The following is a 19,424-nucleotide window of genomic DNA, read 5'->3' on the forward strand; positions in this document are numbered from 1 at the left end:
ATTTTTGAAACCAATACCATGCCATAAAAGACACGTTATTTATAGTAATGAATGTTCATAATATACTAAACGTATGTTCATATTGAAATAAATAGAAAACCAAATAGTGAGAATTTTGAGGGAAAAGGTGAAGGGATTAAAAACAATTGTCCTGTACCCAAGTGGTCCGTGCAACACTTATCAATTCAAAGTTTTAAAAAGTTTTGAAATTTTGAAATCTTAACCAAATAATAAAAATATTAAAATTCTAAATATCGTTTTTAAATTTGATAGTTTAGAAATTTGATCAAACTTTTAAAATACTAAACTGAACGTGAAATTTTGATTATTTCACTTTTTGAAAGTTTGATTTTTAAATTTTTGATTAAAATATCAAAAATAGAAAAGGGGCTACCTGTAAACACGGCTCTGATTATAATCATTCTTAGTTTGGAATAAATAGCACGAAATATATCAAACAATTTTTAATTACAAAATAAAAAATTAAAAGAAGAAGTCGTTTTATTTTTTTATTTTAGCATATTAAACATCACATGGGATAACCGTACTGAAATTTTAAGATTGTACACCTATTAAAAAAAATTCAAACCTATTTAAACCGGCATCAAAAAGGCCAGAGGCTCCTGAATTGAACTGTGACAGGCGCAGGCGCACAAATGTGACAAGGTTAAACATGTTTCGTGAGATCCACCCCTCCCCCTATACCTCTAGCCAATGTAGAATGAACTAACACATAGCAATTATACGCACAGTAAAACGCACTTTGAAAGAAATACAAGTCCTATGTCAGAATAGGAAGCAAAAGAAACTAATCAAAATGACAATGATAATAAATTAACAAAGGACTACTATATATAAAGCTAGCAGTTACTGATATATGCCAGCTCCAGACCTCAATTAAACTAATTGAAAGATTATGTCTTCATCTTATGAATAACAAGCACAATCCCTCCCTATTGTATTTATTGCTATCATTCATGAAATATTTGTCACTGGCAACCAAAACTCGATAATTCAAAAAAGGTTTTTAACATACAAATTTCAAAGAAACTTAGAATTCAGCTGGCTCGGGCAAAGTAGCCCTCATAGATGGATTTTGATATGTTTAATAGATATAGGAAGATGTGGTATGAGTGCAAATGAGACAACTCGACATCCAAGTAACAATTTATATAAGTAAAACATTATAGGTTCAGGTAAGGCCTTCAACACGGAGCCTTGGCTCACACCGAACAGCAAGCTATAAAGGGCCCCAAAAATTACTAATGTAAAACCATCCAAACGGGAAAACCAACGGTTTTATATATATCAAAACGATAAACGAGAAACACGTATGAACTACAGTGTATGACAAAAAATGGAAAAATTCATCATGCAGCTGACAGCGTGACACTCTCTCTACACGTACCTGTGTTCTTTTACTTTGCTCAAAGTTGATTCTCGTACGATAACTTAAAAATGCATAAATAACAAATACGGAACAATGATATCCCTTGATACAAAAAAAAATCCTTTTTCCTTTTACTTGCTATTTAAAAGCAGAGGTTGATTTAGGGCCCCTAATGGAGCTACGTATATGATAAATGCATATACTTTTTACAAGCATCAGTCCAAACGTTGTCTAAGGGAGCAACCATTGAACTTCAAAAGTGGGGATATGGTTGTTTTATTGAAGTGAAGAAAAAAAACGCGCTAAGCGCTTACAATTTTATTAAGTTTTTCATCGCTATTGATCAAATTATTTTGGTTCAAAATTTCACGCTATAATGTATCCGGGGGATATCTTGATTCAGAATATTTGTTTTGTCCTCTGCTTGCACAGATTTTTTTTCATCAATCTGGGGTTTAGAATATTTTTATGTACCATTACTGAAGTCCCTCGTAGAAGTATCCAAATAAAATTAAAAAAAAAGTGTCGACACCTTAGTGAACATATTTATATATCAGATTCCCAAAAAGATTACCATTTATCGCTGATATAAACTATTCCAAATAGTTTTGAATTTTCAAAATGCCGACACCTACAAATGGATAGATGGGCGCATAATGTACAGCGGCAACTTTTACATAATATGAAGGCTGAAAATAATAATGATGGTATACGTTTACATGATGAATGTGTTCAGATTTTACAAAACCAGAACGATAACTTTGATGTTAACGTTTCTTTTTTTTTTTTTTTTTTTGCCTTTTTATTTATTTAATTTGATTTTATTGGCTTTTTTTTTTTTTAAACTTATTTTGATTCGAGTGTTTTTGATAAGTCTTATGTAGACGAAACGCGCGACTGGCGCAAATACAAAATTTACATCCGGGTATCTATCTATAAAGAGTTTATGTAGATACCTTATAACAATTTCCTGATTCTAGGATACTAATATTTGATCTTAGTCTTAATGTCGGCGTAAAAAGATATCAAAAACCTCCCACATTCAAGACATTGCGACAGCTTGAATTCATATTTCCTACCGTACCAATACTTAGAACTGAAAACATTGATACAAGGCAATATATGATCTTCATGCAATCGATAAAAAATGAAAACAAAACGTTAAAAGTTATGACCGAAGCGCTTTTCTGGATCAGGAACGCTCAAAGCTGAATGTCTAAGGCCAACAATTAATAAAGAAAGGAATAGTTGATTAAAACGTTAAAGATGATCGTTAAAGATATATTCATCTGCCGACATGATTGCAGACAGTAAGAAATCGTAGAAAAAAACAGATAAATTTGAAATCAAATGAGATAATACAACGTGTATTGAACCATTTTATTGCTTAAAGTCTAGTACAAAAAATATATACATACTCAACCTAACCATACTATTTGACCTACTGCGAGTTGGTCAGTTTTTACTGTTACTCCTAAAATATGGGTGCTGAGTAAACCATCAAGTAAAATGGTCATTATCAGAGCCGTGTGTCTTGTTTTAAAATGAATTCTCTTCTTTTGAGAAATATTTATTTTGTCATCCTATTTTTCACCACTTACAACTGTCCGTGCCTGTGGTTTTATTTTATACATTAACTTTTATGTATCAGCATGTTTTCATTTCATTTTGTTTCGTTTTGCTTTTCTTTCGTTTCGCAGTTTACAGGTACCCCCCTTTTTGCCTATTTTCTATTTTTGATATCTTAATCAAACATTTAAAAAAATCAAACATTCAAAAAGTGAAATAATCAAATTGCACGTTAGGTTTAGTATTTTTAAAGTTTGATCAAATTTCTAAACTATCAAATTTAAAAACGATATTTAGAATTTTAATATTTTAATTATTTGGTTAACATTTCAAAATTTCAAAACTTTACACAATTTGGAATTTTGATATTTTAAAACTTTGATCAAAATTCCAAAAATCTAAAATTTCAAAACTTTTTAAAACTTTGAATTGATAAGTGTTACACGGACCCCAAGTACCCATACCTTTTGATACCTTTCCTGAAATTCTCCAGTCATTTATCATCCTTGCTTAAAGTATTTCAGTTTCGGTTATTTTGGGAAGAAAACGAAAATAAAGACGTACAGATATTGTTTCCGTCATCGGACTGGCTTTTTGAGAAATATAAAAGAATCCCGCTGCCCTTTAGGCCTATTTAAAAATTAACATAATTTGCATAAGTACTTGGGACTGGACAATTATTTTATGTTTTCTGTATACTATAATCATGTATATACTATAAACAAAGTGTATTTGCTATTTACTATCAATTCCAATAGTTTACTATCCACGGCGGTCACTGATATTCTGTAATTAAAATTATTTTATTTATTAATATTACTTTTACTGTTAACCCTCCCCTTTTTTTGTGATATACATTTGACGTGACTCTGTACTTATGTATCCCGTCATACTTTGAACCACACTATTATTTTATTTGTTATTATTACTTAAACTTTCAAGTCAGTTTTTGTTATTTCTATTTTGCGTGACTGTCTTTATACATCACGTCATACTTTGAACGACAAAATTATTTCATGTCTACCTGTGCGAATTTCAAACGCGCAATTTTACACCTGTACTCAAAACCCTCCTTCCTTGATGGGTTCATTTTACATAGACAAATAAAATCGTATAATATAATCAAAATGAGGATGTTAATTTGATGTATGCCTTTTTGTGCTTCTTCGTTACATTTGTTGTTTTTATAGTGATTAAGATGATAACACAATGTTGACTGCTGTACCCCAGACCTATTTTTGACATTTTTACCTATTGTGTCTGTTTGTTTTGTTCACGCATCGGTGACAATATAATGGAATTTGATGCGATTGTCATACAAGTGAAAGGTTTAGCTAGCTATAAAACCAGGTTCAATCCACCATTTTCTACATTTGAAAATGCCTGTACCAGGTCAGGAATATGACAGTTCTTTGTCCATTCGTTTTTGATGCGTTTTGTCATTTGATTTTACCATGTGATTATAGACTTTCCGAATTGATTTTCCTCTGAGTTAAGTATTTTTGTGATTTTACTTTTTCATATACTATGAATAAATTGTATTTGTCGCATAATTTACTATAAATTCCAATGGTTTACTGGGGGGGGGGTTCTGTACTATTCACGGCGGTAATTATAGTATATATATATTTGTATGTTTATAGTATACAGAAAACAGAATTAATAAAAATCGGTATTTGGAAAAAGGGGGAGGGCAAAAAAATGTGCCCAGTACCCCAAGTACCTTTGACTTATGATACCTCTCCTGAAATTCTCCAGTTATATATTTTTTTTTACAGTTTTCATACGCTCTCGGTCCCCGCGATTTCGCGGGTGTGTTCCAGTCATTTTTATTATTATGAATGTTATCTTATTACATTTTTTAACTCTGTTCTAGATGCATTATATTAACCTGCATAGCCAATGTATGTCACCTCTGACGTAAAATGTTTTAAAAATAGAAGAAAACGCCGATGCTCCTGATAAAACTTGATGAAACGTAGTGTTTTTTCCTACAGATATTTTTATGTAATAAATAGTTTTACAATCAAGATAAGAGGTTGTGTAATTTTAAGAAAACTAGTGTATGTTTTCAAGTTGATGATATATCATTTTACTTAATGCTGAGTGTATTTTTTAATTCCTTAGACATGTTATTCATTTTCTAAATCTTGCATCCTTTATTTTCTGTTATTACATGAATCTTCTTTTTCTGGTATACACGTATTGTTGTCACCAGTGTATGTAAACTCTATGAAATCTTGGAAACAGAATATACAAAATCATAAAAATAGAAATACTCATATTCTACTGATTTTAATACTAAAAGACTTGGTACAATATAAGTTTTCGAGTTTTTCAAATCATGTTAAACACGAGAGACATTATTAGCTAGAAAGTACTAATGTGGCGTGGTCATTTACATTAAAGATTTGATGGTCAGTTCTTAATGGCATAATGTATTTTATGGAGTGGAGTGTTGGAGTGGAGTATTGGAGTGGAGTGTTGGAGTGAGATTTTGGAGTGAAATTTTTGGAGTGAGATTTTGGAGTGATTTTTTTTTTGGTTAAATTTTAAAGTATATAGTATATTATTCTAAAAGTAGTAGAATGTCAGGGGGTTAAATGTTTTGTTTAATTTTGAACAAGTATTCATTAAGAATAGATAAAGAAAAATTGCAGTGCTAAATATTGATTTAAATTTTGATCACAGATAATCATGAATAATTATTTGGTCATGTTCATTTCAAAATATGAAATATGCTCCTCTCATTAACTCACCTTGTGGCAGTGTCATTTGACTTGTGGTGACAAAGTGCACATCGAATTGCACAGAATTTCGAAGTCCTAATGGGCAAAAATCAGGGAGTCTAAATTATTGCAGTTAAGGTTAGTTCTAAAATGCCAACACAACTCTATAATTGTATAAAAACAAATACTGAATATTGACAATTCTATGTCAGAGGCTGGTGACTTTTTGAAAACAAAGTTGTGCATAGTTCTCAAATTCCTATTGCCGAATGATAAGGTCATTGACAAATCTCATATTAGGGGAGTAATTTGCCATTTTAAAATTTAGGATTAAAAAAAATTGAACCCGACCCTTCCCACTACAAAAAAAAAGGGTTTATCCCTAGATGGCTGATCTTGAATTAAATGTAATGTATGAGTGGAAGTCACTTTTTGCATAAAATTAGCGATGAATAGGTACACTTTCAAAAAAATATCCGCCAGGAACCCCCACCTCATTTTTGTATAAGAAAATTATCCTTTTGAAGTCACCCTTTAATAGTAAAATATCTTGATATATATATTGTAATGGTTAGGAGTTAGATACAACTTGATGTACACATGATTATTTATCCTTTTTTATTTGAGAGTACCGCTTAGATTCTGATAACTTGTTTTTTTGCTTTCCGCCTGAGCAAACTTTAAGCGTGTATGAACATGGTTGTAAATGAGAAAATTGTTATTGTTAGGACTTATGTATATTATGTGTATTGTTATTATGCCATATTTTGGGATTATAAGGGTAATACAGAGTTCGTTCTAATTGTTTTTCCCCAGATGTAAGAGTGCCAATCTTTAGTTGGATAAAAAACATTTGCATACACCCCTTCTCATATTTTGTAATTTGCCGTTCAACTAAGGGATATATTTTGTAACTGCCCAGTGGGCTATGGTGTGGGCCCGATTATGAATTTTGACCCAATTGTGTATAGAAGCATAAAAGACGACCTTCTGAAACTGGAGCGGACCAATCGTAACGGTGAAACCAATCATTCCCCTTGGAATCTCAACGATTTTGGTGGGACCTTTAGTATACAAAGGGCTTTTCACGAGGTGTCTGTAAGATTGTGGGCCCGAGACAAGGGCATATGAACCTTTCTAACCCTATTATAAGATACTGAATGCAACCAGCCCCCATTGACTCAACACCTAACTTTATTAAACAAACAAATGCACAGTTATACCCCAATGGGGTTGAAGGCATGACATACAAATTAAAAAAAAATGTACTAAATGCTGTCGAGTCCACCCTCCTCAGTGACCATGACTTTTGAACGAATGGAGCAGCATACTGCATAATTAACGAACACGAAAGACATTTAATCAATTTATTAAAATTCTCCATATTATCTACATAAGAATAAGTATTTTTAACCTTCTGTAAAAATTCAAGTCTCAATTTTTCATTTTTTTTTAACATACAAACAGAAAGTGTTCTTCATCGTCTATTTTATTTAAAAAAACAATGTTGACATAAACGTTCCTCATTTTTTATATTTCTGTATCTGCCCCTTTCGATTTCCAAAATATGGTCACTTACCCTTAATTTAGTAAAACATTTCCTGATTTCAGAATTATTTTTTATTTAATAAGGCTCAATTTCATATTTCTTTTTAACTTTATACTATAAATAAATAATTTATTATTTTCTGTTAACGAATTCAATTTTTTTAAAAACAGTTTTTTATAATTTTCTTGCATAATTTCTTTTATCTGTATATTCATTTTCTTTTTTCCTTTGATAAAGTAAAAATTTTCAATATCACATATTTTTAAATTATTTTCTATACTGGTGCAACCCGCAAATGATTTGCATAATATATTATTACCTGAAACCTGTGATATACCAGTTCACACGCAAAAAAATACTGCAACCGTTTAAAGAACATTATAGTAAAATCTGCTGAAACTATATTCTTGTGTGTCAATTGATTCTAAATGAATTGATAACTGTTTCTTCAAAGTTATCAATGTTCATAGTTGTGTACATCGACGTTACATCATAGGCAATAAGGATGCATTCTTTTGTGACCTCGTGTGACTCTATTTTATTAATGAAGTCTTTTGTATCTTGAATGTAAAAGTTATGCCTCTTCAATGGTTTTAAGATTAGACCCAGTAATCTTTCAATGCGTCTTGTGGGAGAGTTACACTTATTGATGATTAGTCAGTAAGGAATGTTTATGTTTCCAACTATTTGACCAGTTCGGAATGCCTCATTAATTATTTCTAGATTAATTTTATGAACTTTTGGAAGAAGGTACATGTGTCCGTGTTTTGATTCATTATTATTCCTCAAGAAATTATAAGTTTGTGAATCTATTTCTTTTTTCCTATATAGATTTTCAACAATATCTTTTATAGATTTGACATCAACGTTAGTAGTTGCATGGTTCATTTATTTTCAACTTTTATTAAATGCGGTTCCTTCAACCAACATACGTAATGAATCTCAAGACTTATATATTTTATTGAGACCATAATTATTATATGCCTTATAACTACAACTAAATAGTTTTGTAAATATTGAAATTTGACCAATCTCTCTTGTTAATATGTATCCACATATATTGGAGATTTATCATATATATATATGATATTATATTACTATTGATGTATCTATACCAGTGCCTGTATTAAAAATTACCATATTACCTATGTTTTATATTTATATTTATAGCTCAGCCTGCTACGAAGGTTTAACCACACACCCCAGGTGTAACAATATTTTCTCAATGTAAATCCAGGAAATAACACTGTAATTGCAGTTCATCTTTTATTATTGTGTTCTATTGATACCGAAATGATAGCTAGGTAATACCAATTAATAACTTATTTTTTCATAAATCCAAATTTCATCTAAATTAAATTCAGAAAATGAAAATACTTTCATCATTGTTGAAAACATTTAAACATTCTTTTTTATTTAAACAGAAGCTCAAGTCAATTAATTTGTAAATCATTTAAAAAACTAAAAACAACAGTGCAAAAACAATAAATATGATACTTTTAAACATGATAATGTGAAGATTTTTTGTTCATTTTACAAAATAATATAATATAATAAAGAATGGAAATTGGGACTAAACCTAATATATACGAGCATGTAAAATTCTCCTAATGAGGATACTGCCAGATTCTTAAGAGATTGGGAAATCACAATGCTAAATAATTATATAACTCTTAGTTATGCATCAGTAGATCAGGAGAATTTGAAATTGTTTATAAAGGACTGTTGATATGAGGTCGTTCACATTATTATTCGAAACATTATTATTCGAATACTTCACTGCATGCATTTTTTTATTTCTATTTCAGTATAGTTTGTTTTTAAATTATTCACTACAAAATTTTTCATCAAATTTCACTCCAAAATCTCACTCCAAAAATTTCACTCCAAAATCTCACTCCAAAAATTTCACTCCAAAATCTCACTCCAAAATCTCACTCCAAAAGTTCACTCCAACACTCCACTCCAATACTCCACTCCAACACTCCACTCCATACAATACATTATGCCGTTCTTAATCAGTATAATGATCTTTCATCTTGTTTAATGTGACACTTTATACGATACATTAGTTGCACAGTTGAACTGCAATAGTTTATCCAAATAATCTAAGACCATTAATCAATGCCTTACATAAATTAAGAACATGTTTATAGCTGAATCTTGTGAGAAACTTTATGTATTGGTCAAATATGAGAGTAGTAGCTTGAAGTACCAAGTTGTATGTACGAACGTTAATTAGAAATTATGATTAAGAATATTTATTATACATGTACTGTTATATAAAGATTATATATATATGATTAAACATGTGAACATTAAATGGACTTCGTTATATAGACAGTACTAAGTGAGCTTACGGAGAAACTTTACAATAACTAGTTCCCTATGTTAACGGGCAACATGGATTACGATCCCGGATACGTAGATCCGAAATAATAACATAGTTCTAAAACACACACAAGAAAGCCCCGTTATACTAAGTATATTCTAGTATCTTATACAGTGTACTAGCTGCGAAACGGTAACTCTTAGGTCCTTATGATATTTGTTTACTATTTGCGGACCATCTATGGTCTTAGGTCTTATTGTTTGACTATTTGCGGACCATCTATGGTCCGCGAATAGTAAAAATAATATCATAAGAACCAAAGACCTACGGTTCCGCAGCTAACAGTGTACATGCTTACGATTGTTTACTGTGAGTTTATCGTTTTATAATATGTCTGCATAAATTTTATGATATATCCAACATTGAATGTAACATAATCATGATAATATAAAATTGTATTTAAACAAGAACATTCAATGTAAAAACTTACCTTACTGAAGAAATGCATCCAATTCAAAACACTGTTAATCAAAAAGTTTAATTTAAACTAAATCAATTTAGATGCAGATGCATTATATTAACTTACATAACCAATGTATGTTGTAACAGTATTGGCTATAAATACCTTATCTATTTATACTACAGTAACACGACCTCATTATGTTAATGAGTTACACGTGCTAGGATAAGACATGCATTGTATACTGTGTATTGCTATAGTCGCCATTAAATAGTTATAAGTCTACTTGGATTATATACATCTCTATGCCTGCATCCAAATACTTAAATATGGTGTCAGATGTGGTAAATTAACTTTGACAAAGAACTAATGTCCACGGAAAGCTCAGAAAGCGACACAGACATCGGAGAAGAAATTGCACATGAACTAAAAGAACCACAAATAAACATGGCTGCCGCCGTCCCATCTTTAATTCCATTTCCTCAAAAATTTGATCTGGATGGAAATATTGCGACGAATTGGAGAAAATTCAAAAGAACATGGGACAACTACGAGATTGCGTCAGGACTATCAGAAAAAGATGCAAAATTACGCACAGCAACACTTTTAACTTGCGTCGGATCAGATGCAATGGACATTTTTGACGGGTTCGCGTTTGAAGAAGAAAATGACAGGAAAGATATTACAAAAGTTATTGAGAAATTCGAGGCATTCTGCGTAGGAAAAACGAATGAAACTTTTGAAAGGTACTCTTTCAATATGTGTGACCAAAAAGAATGCGACAGTATTGATGGATACGAGTCGAAACTAAGAAAACTCGCGAAAACGTGCAATTATGGACAACTTGAAGAAAGTCTCATCCGCGACAGGATCGTGTGTGGTGTAAGAGACAACACTTCGCGTAAGCGCCTACTTCAAGAGGATGGAATGACTTTACAAAAAAGTATAGACTTGTGTCGCTCATTCGAGTCAACTACGAAAAAACTACAAACAATGGCAGGATCTAACGGGATAAATGAAAGCACAGACATTAAAGCGGTAAGACACAAAACTGCTAAATTTCATAAGCGTAGACAATACAAGTATGACAAACAATCAGACAATAAGAAATTTCCAAAGAAAGCAAACAATTGTGATTATTGTGGAAGGCAATGTGAGAAAGGAAAGTGCCCCGCATATGGCAAAATATGCGATTCGTGTGGAAAATATAACCACTTTTCATCTCAATGCAGACAAGGAAAGTACATGAAAAGACGCTCTGAAGTAAAACATATTAGTATAAATGTATACACAGATGACAGCGAAAGTGAATTCGAAATCAACACAGTAGAATCAAGTGAAATAAACATGGTTCAAAGCAAAATATTCGCTAAGATGCTTCTAATTGATCAAAACAAGCAGATAAAATTCCAATTAGATAGCGGTGCAACAGCTAATCTAATCCCGAAGTCACTGGTGCATGAGTCACTCATTGAAGAAACTGATAACACACTAACGATGTATAACAAATCTCAGATGTCAGCGTATGGAATTTGCACGCTACGGTTGAAAAATCCTAAAACAAACAAACGCTATAATGTGAAATTTATAGTTGTCGGTGATGAATACACACCTCTGCTGGGGTCAAAGGCAATCCAGCAAATGAATTTGATTGTCATTCGCGTCGGCGAATGACTATATAAAGATAGACAAGACTTTACTTTGAAAATATTATCTTTAAAACGTTTAAAGTGACGAATTTCTGTTTAGACGCTTGATTTTGTCTCCTGTCAGGGACGTTGAAGTGTTGGTGATAAAAACAAAAATGTTAATATGATGACAAATTGGCACAAGATAAGGAAGTGGAAACAAACTTTTGTATAAACAAATATAATTGATAAATATAAATTATATTTTATGTGAAAAAGTATCTCATTAGTTACATTTTATTTCGAAGTTGCATGCGTTGACATTGATGTAAATATACACTTTATGTTGAGTTATGATCAATTAATAAAAGAAAAGACGGTGAAGTGTTGATGATAAAGAATACTTTATACAAAAACGGTAATATGATGACAATTTGGCATACGATATGGAAATGTAAAAAAACTTTTATATAAACAAGTTATAATTGATAAATATAAATTATATTTTATGTGAAATACTGAATCATTAGTTACGTTTTATTTCGAAGTAGCATGTGTTGACAATGATGTAAATATACACTTTACGTTGTCTCATGACCTACTAATGAAAGAAAATATGGGTATTCTGTTTCTGAGCTTCTAAAAACAAATTTGTTTTAAAATGTAAAAAATGCGTTGAATTTACGACATATTTTTATGAATAAGAATCTTTTTATCTAATCAACCTGTTTTCGATATGAAAAGATTGTTTTTGCCAAGATTGTTCTTTCACTTTCGTGCAATTTATTTTGATTTTGAGATGGTCCCTATAAAGCTTTAATCATACCTGGGGTTTACATTTGCACAATCACGGTTGTTTTCGCCTTTTAATATTGCATAGTGGGATCGCGCACAGCTATCAATTTACCTGTTTACCGACATTGAAAGTGGATGAAAATATGAAGGGGACATCATAAAAAATATTAAATCAATTTAATTGTTCTTTTACTATTTTGTCTGCATTTGATAAAAAGTTAGTTTGACTTTTGTACTTTTGTGTTTTTAGACAAAACAAGACATGCAGGTAGATATAAATACCATTGATGCTTAACGTTTGGATTAATTATTTTAATATATCTTTTGAATTTAAAGAAGAAACTTGAAAAGAAGTGCAAAGTTTCTAAGCAATATTAAACAGTTTAGTTTTGATATCTTAATGCCATGTTTCATATATTTTAACTGTATATTGTAGACTAGTTATACCCCCGCTCCAAAGGAAAGGGGGGTATACTGTTTTAATTCTGTCCGTCCTTCCGTCAGTCCGTCCGTCCGTAACACTTTTTCGAAACACTTTTCTCAGATACTATGTATCACAGCTATTAGATATTTGGGATCAAGCATCAGGTTGGGGTGCTGTACCGTGTAAGCGGTTTTCAGGTCTGTCGCTCTTCGACTCCTGTTTACGGACTTAGTACATTATATTAAGACATAGGGGTATAATGAAAAAATTTCGTATCACTTTTCTCAGCTACTATGTATCACAGCTATTAGATATTTGGTATGAGAAGAAGAAAAACTACTAAAACAGTATGACTCCCTTCATCTGAAGGGAAGACATTATAACAATGCAAAACATTGAGAAATGACAAAAAATAATAGAACAAAAATTACAAAACAATGCAATAACCATTGAAGGTCCAACATTTACTCTCAGAAAAACAAATGTAACATTGGGTGGGCTGGAAGGGTAAACATGTGAAGATGACAACTTAAAAACTTTTTTAAAAAATATTTCTAAAACACATATTTTTAAAATAATTATCATTCGTTTATTCACAAAATGCCAATCGAATGACCTCAGCTTTTTTAAAAAGCTAATCTTGTTAAGATACAGTTTCACAACATACTGACGTATGAAAAGGGAGATAACGTAAACGATTTTTCAATGCAGAACATTGTCAAAGAATATGCAGATATATTTGACGGAGAAGGAAGCTTTCAAGGACATTTGCACCTTGAAATTGATGAGACAATCACACCGGTGAAATCACCTTTAAGACGCATTCCAATCGCGATGAAGCCGAAATTGAAAAGTGAACTTCATCGCTTAGAAACAAACGGAGTGATTAAAGCGGTTGATACACCAACAGACTGGGTATCAAGTCTTGTAACCGTCAAGAAGCCGAATGGGAAACTTAGAATATGCATAGACCCAAAGCCTCTTAACAAAGCGTTAAAGAGAAGTCACTACCCTCTTCCGATTATAGGTGATTTGTTGCCCGAGCTGAATAAAGCGAAAATATTCAGTAAATGTGATGTAAAAAACGGATTTTGGCATGTGAATATGGACGAATCGAGTAGTTACTTGACTACATTTGAAACACCGTTTGGTCGCTTCCGATGGATGAAAATGCCTTTTGGAATCTCGCCCGCCCCGGAATATTTTCAACAATTTCTAGAGCGCGAAATCGAAAATTTACCAGGTGTACGCACAGTCGCGGACGACATTCTTATATACGGTGAAGGAGATACGGCAGAAGAAGCAACTGCCGATCATGACATTAAGCTCAAAGCATTTCTCGACCGATGCCGTTCCAGAAATATAAAGCTAAACCGAGACAAATTTCAGTTACGCCTTACTGAAATGTCTTATATCGGACACCTACTTACAGCAGACGGTGTTAAGCCCGGTCTGGAGAAAATCGCTGCAATAACCCAAATGGATAAACCGAAAGATGTAAAAGGAGTTCAACGTTTACGGGGAATGGTAAACTATCTCACGAAATTTATGGAAAATCTAAGCGATTTGTGCGAGCCGATCAGAAATAATACACACAAAGAAAATGCGTGGAACTGGACAGATGATCACGATAACGCCTTCGCACGAATTAAAGACGCAATAACCAAAACGCCAGTGTTAAAATACTTCGATCCGAAACTTAGCACAACCCTACAATGTGACGCGTCCGAAACCGGACTTGGTGCAACGTTAATGCAAAACAACCAACCAATCGCATACGCAAGTCGAGCGTTAACAAAAACAGAGCAAAACTACGCACAGATTGAAAAAGAACTGTTAGCTGTTGTATATGGTATGGAAAAGTTTCATCAATACACATACGGTAGAAACATGTTTGTGGAAAGCGACCACAAACCACTCGAAATTATCTACAAGAAGCCACTGTTTCAAGCGCCGAAACGACTTCAATGAATGCTCTTGAGATTGCAACGATATACCATAGAAATCAACTACAAACCAGGAAGATACATATACATAGCAGATACTCTATCGCGTGCGTACCTGAACAATGGAAACAACACATCGGAGAAACAGGACGAGATATGTCATGTTAGATCGGACATTGAAATGGAACTAGAAAACATAAACATGGGGGATTACCTTGCAATATCAGCAAAACGTCAGAAAGATATTGCCGACGCGACAATGAAAGACCCTATATTAATCAAACTTATCGACAAGGTAGCTAAAGGATGGACAGAGATAAATATTCAACAGGATATAGCGCCGTACTATCACATCCGCGACGAACTTTCGATACAAGGTGGAATTATTTTCAAAGGGGACCGTGTAATTCCTAAGTGCATGCGGACAGAAATTTTAGAACAAATTCATACACATATCGGAATAGAAGGATGTTTAAAAAGAGCCCGTGAATGTGTATATTGGCCGCGTATGAATAATGAAATCCGAGATTACATCAGCAAATGTGAAACGTGTCAGTCATACGAAATGAAACAACAAAAAGAGACTCTAGTGTCACAAGTTATTCCAGACCGACCTTGGGTTAAAGTAGGAACAGATCTATTCTCGTTAAACGATCACGATTACTTGATTACAGTGGACTATTTTAGCAGTTATTTTGAAATTGACAGATTAAGTGATACTACATCAAAAACAGTAATCAACAAGTTGAAACAACACTTTGTGCGTTACGGAATTCCACAATTCGTTTGCTCGGACAACGGACCACAATATTCATCTGAGGCATTCCGCGAATTCAGTAAGAAATGGGACTTTAAACATATATCACCTCAAGCCCAAGACATCCACAATCGAGTGGAAAACGCGGTGAAAACAGCAAAGCGTTTGATGAAAAAAGCCAAAAAGTCGCAATCCGATCCTTTAATAGCGATTTTAAATTACCGAAACACTCCTCAACGAAGTACAAACTATAGCCCGGCTCAACAACCTATGAATAGAACTCGAACACTGCTACCAACCAAATCTAGTTTACTCAAACCGGAACTAGCCGAAAGTGTGCGCGAGAATATTGAAAAAAGTAAAATAAGACATTCTCATTATTACAACCGCGGTGCGAGTGATCTTAAACAACTCAAACGCGGAGATATTGTCCGAATCGCGCCAGAAAGTAAGAAACAGTGGGAAAAAGGAATTGTCACGAACACTCACAGTGCAAGATCATACGACCTTAGAAAAGAAAATGGACAAATGATACGCCGAAACCGACGAGCCGTGCGAAAAACAAATGAACAATACAAACCGTTTAATGAACCGGAGAACATAAAAGTTAATATAGATGTTCCTAAAACTGACAATCAAAACGAGACGCTAAGCAATTCAAAAGACAAAACAGTTCAAACGAAGGTTCTCATACAGTCAGGATTCTACTTCGTCAAAAGTATCTCCCCATTACGCCAGTTCATTTTCAAAATCGTAGAAATGGAAGCCATTGTAGGGGTGACGCGCTGCCAATTTTGCTCTTGGAAATTTATCCACATTGCGCCATTACGATCCTGATATGCCAGTTGTATTTTAAAAGACAAATATATCAACTAGCAAATGAGCATCAGTTAAATAAATGATCTTGTCTGCATTGATTCAACTTAAAACTATTGTCTGATCGGTTGTCAGGTGGAATTTTCGAAAATTCATAAACATTTAAAAAAATTCTAATTAAATATTTCGCGGAAGGGCAGACTAGATTTTTTTAGTGGTTGAAGACTATAAACCCTAGTTATCATACACACAAAATTATAATTTTTCGAAGATATGCAAGTACTTTTAGTAACAAAATAGCTATTCGAATACACCTACTCTGTTTTTGTGATTCATTAGATAGGTATTTCCCTTGACCCATATATTTCATCTTTTAGCACTGTGATTTTTTTATGTTATAAAGTCAACCTGTAGCTTTGATATGTAAAAATGAAAGAAACCGTGAAGCGAGACGATGTATGAAATATTCTTGCTTTCAACGATATCAAGACAAAATATTCAACTCAAACACGCCCTCTTTTCGATACAATTGTTATCCTTTTTTTGGAATTTTTTCTTGAGTCACATAATGGACGGGCAGACACGAAAATTACTGAACTAATAGATTGATATGTTTTCCGTTCGTGGTAAAAAAAAAAAGTTAAAAATCGGAGGTTATGCATTTTCTACATCCAACTTGAAAGATACTCATGTCGTCGACTTGATATCTAATTGTTCTGCTTAACTATGTTCTAGATAAATTGAAAACTTATGCAAATGGTGTTTTTAAATAAAACACTTCGTAATTAAGAAGAAAATTGTCATTTTATTTGTTTCTATTAACTTTTAAATTTTTTGTCACTATAGTAAACATTACAGTAAACATTTATCGCCTTCTCTAACAAAGAGCTTCGATTCTTTTGTTCTATTTCAACCGGGTTTCCGACTGCATAGTGATGGTCACTGCATACAGAAAAGCTATCGGCAAATTAGCGTACGGGAAGACAATAATTCAATAGCAGTACATTTATGAAGATTTTGATCAGATAAAGGATCATTTTAAAAGAAAGTCCATGTATACGTATTTGATAGTAAAACTTAGCCATTCCAGTATATAAAACATCTCAGTGTTAATTCGTGGGGGGCATACGTGACTCCATTTGCGCAATCCTCCCAAAATCGGTAGGAACAACACCAGCGAATTTCTTGTCTCGCCTATATATCTCAACAAAGTTCAGTTCCAGAATTATCTGACATACAGCATGGAGTATTAAGAAAACTATTGGTAAAAGACGGACAGGGACAACTATAACAGGTCCAATGCAGGTTTGTACTCACCCTTGTGATAAGTCGTGTTCATAGAAAAATGACCACGACCAATCAGTGGACAAAGAACGGCTCTTTTAATGCCAATTCCGGTCCATTTAAGGTCGGCGATCCTTTTGTTAAAGTCAAGACTACAGGAGTATTATAAGCCTTCTTTGTCCTAATGTACAGTATAAGTGTGGAGGGAGTAGGGAAATTGTGGATGTCTTGGGAGCAGGAATCGTCAATTCTAAGTCAATAACTACAGGGAAGAGGTAATGTTTTATCATACTCAAGCTAAGGCCAATATGGGGGTAAAACGAATTATTTACTGGAGAAAATAAATAATGGTATCACAGTGTAACGAACTGAATAGACAGCTGTCACGGTGTCATGTATCGGAAATCAGTACCTTAGGTTTAACCCTAATTTGAATGAATTATATGACCTGCAATCTTTATAAAGTACCTTCACAAACTTTATGTTGATTAATTAGGAAGTACTATATTGTATTTGTTTTATTTGAGATGAATGTGTTTAATAATAATTTACGCAATGCTTGATTTCACTTTGGAAATCAAAGATACTTACAATTATGGATGTTTGATGTTGGAAATTCTATGAAAATCACTGAGATCATGTGAAGCATAGATATTCGGAATTGCATGAAAAACTACATGATTTATTGATTGGTCATTGATTCATTGATTGATTGGTTGATTGATTGATTAAATTCCAATAGCACATACTTCATGATGCATATTAAGGACGAGAACAAATTAACAATTATTACAATTGGTAGGTTATTCAAACATAATTATAATAAATAAGTATACATCTATAAAATAAATATAAAATCTATAGGCTATGATGGAAAGCTTTGTCTCTTTCTTAAATAAATGAGGGTGTGGATGGGGTTTACAGAATAGATAATTAAAGGCAAAATGTGCAGAATAAGGGTAAAAAAATAAACAATACAGAAAACTAGGTAAAAAAATGAAACAATACAGAAAACTAGGTAAAAAAATGAAGAATACAGAATAATTAGAGAATAACGGGGTGCTAAAATTTAGAGACTAAAGAATAACAGGCAAAATGTATAAAGAATAGAGAAAAATGGTCTAAAAAAATTAAAGAAGTGACCCCCCCCTTCCCCATCCATACCTCAAAAATGAGGGGAATGAAACTGTCAAAAAGATGCAAACTGGGTACCATCACTAAACATATAGTTATGTGGCCAGTTTGCATTTTTGGAGACCTTCTTCTTCTTCAGGAAGTCCACTCTATCTACAGGGTCACTGCATTAATTAGAGAGCCGTGGTGTAGTGGTTAGTGCATCGGACTACTAACACAAAGGTTCCTGGTTCGATTCCCGTCTGAGATGAAAATTTCAGGAACTGAATTTCGGCTCTCCCTTGACACCATTTGCGAGTATGGTCTCGAGGAAACGATGATAGTCCGTCGGAAGGGGACGATAAATGGCTGACCCGTGTTAAGAGAGAGCCATATCTCTTGCACGTTAAAGACACCCTTGTAGATTTCGAAAAAGAGCAGGCTAATGCCGCTACAAGGCAACACTCGCACTCGCAAAGTGGAAAGGAATTAACATAAGTTGCAAAACTTGTTTCCCAATCCACTATAAATAAATCTGTTTAACTAATTAATTAAAAAAAAGACCGTTCTTTGGCTATATGACTGTCAATGAAATAAGTGACAAGCTTACCGGTGTTGGAAAGGCAGTTGAC

At 33.0% G+C, this 19,424-nt stretch overlaps 2 protein-coding genes across 2 annotated transcripts in view; one reads left to right on the top strand and one right to left on the bottom strand.

The window, feature by feature from the left end:
• The window catches only part of LOC139524326 (uncharacterized), a 35,292-nt gene extending 25,115 nt beyond the window's left edge, over positions 1-10,177 (bottom strand). The window contains exon 1 of the mRNA XM_071319080.1: positions 10,060-10,177. Coding sequence (XP_071175181.1) covers positions 10,060-10,077 — 18 coding nt within the window. The 5' untranslated portion in view covers positions 10,078-10,177. The remainder of the gene's footprint in view (positions 1-10,059) is intronic.
• Positions 10,178-10,398: 221 nt separating this feature from the next.
• On the top strand, positions 10,399-11,703 carry LOC139525203 (uncharacterized). The gene has a single exon (XM_071320394.1). The coding sequence runs from the start codon at positions 10,399-10,401 to the stop codon at positions 11,701-11,703; it is 1,305 nt and encodes a 434-aa protein (XP_071176495.1).
• Positions 11,704-19,424: the final 7,721 nt, after the last annotated feature.

This window comes from Mytilus edulis, chromosome 5 (assembly GCF_963676685.1).
Source record: "Mytilus edulis chromosome 5, xbMytEdul2.2, whole genome shotgun sequence".
Taxonomy (NCBI): domain Eukaryota; kingdom Metazoa; phylum Mollusca; class Bivalvia; order Mytilida; family Mytilidae; genus Mytilus; species Mytilus edulis.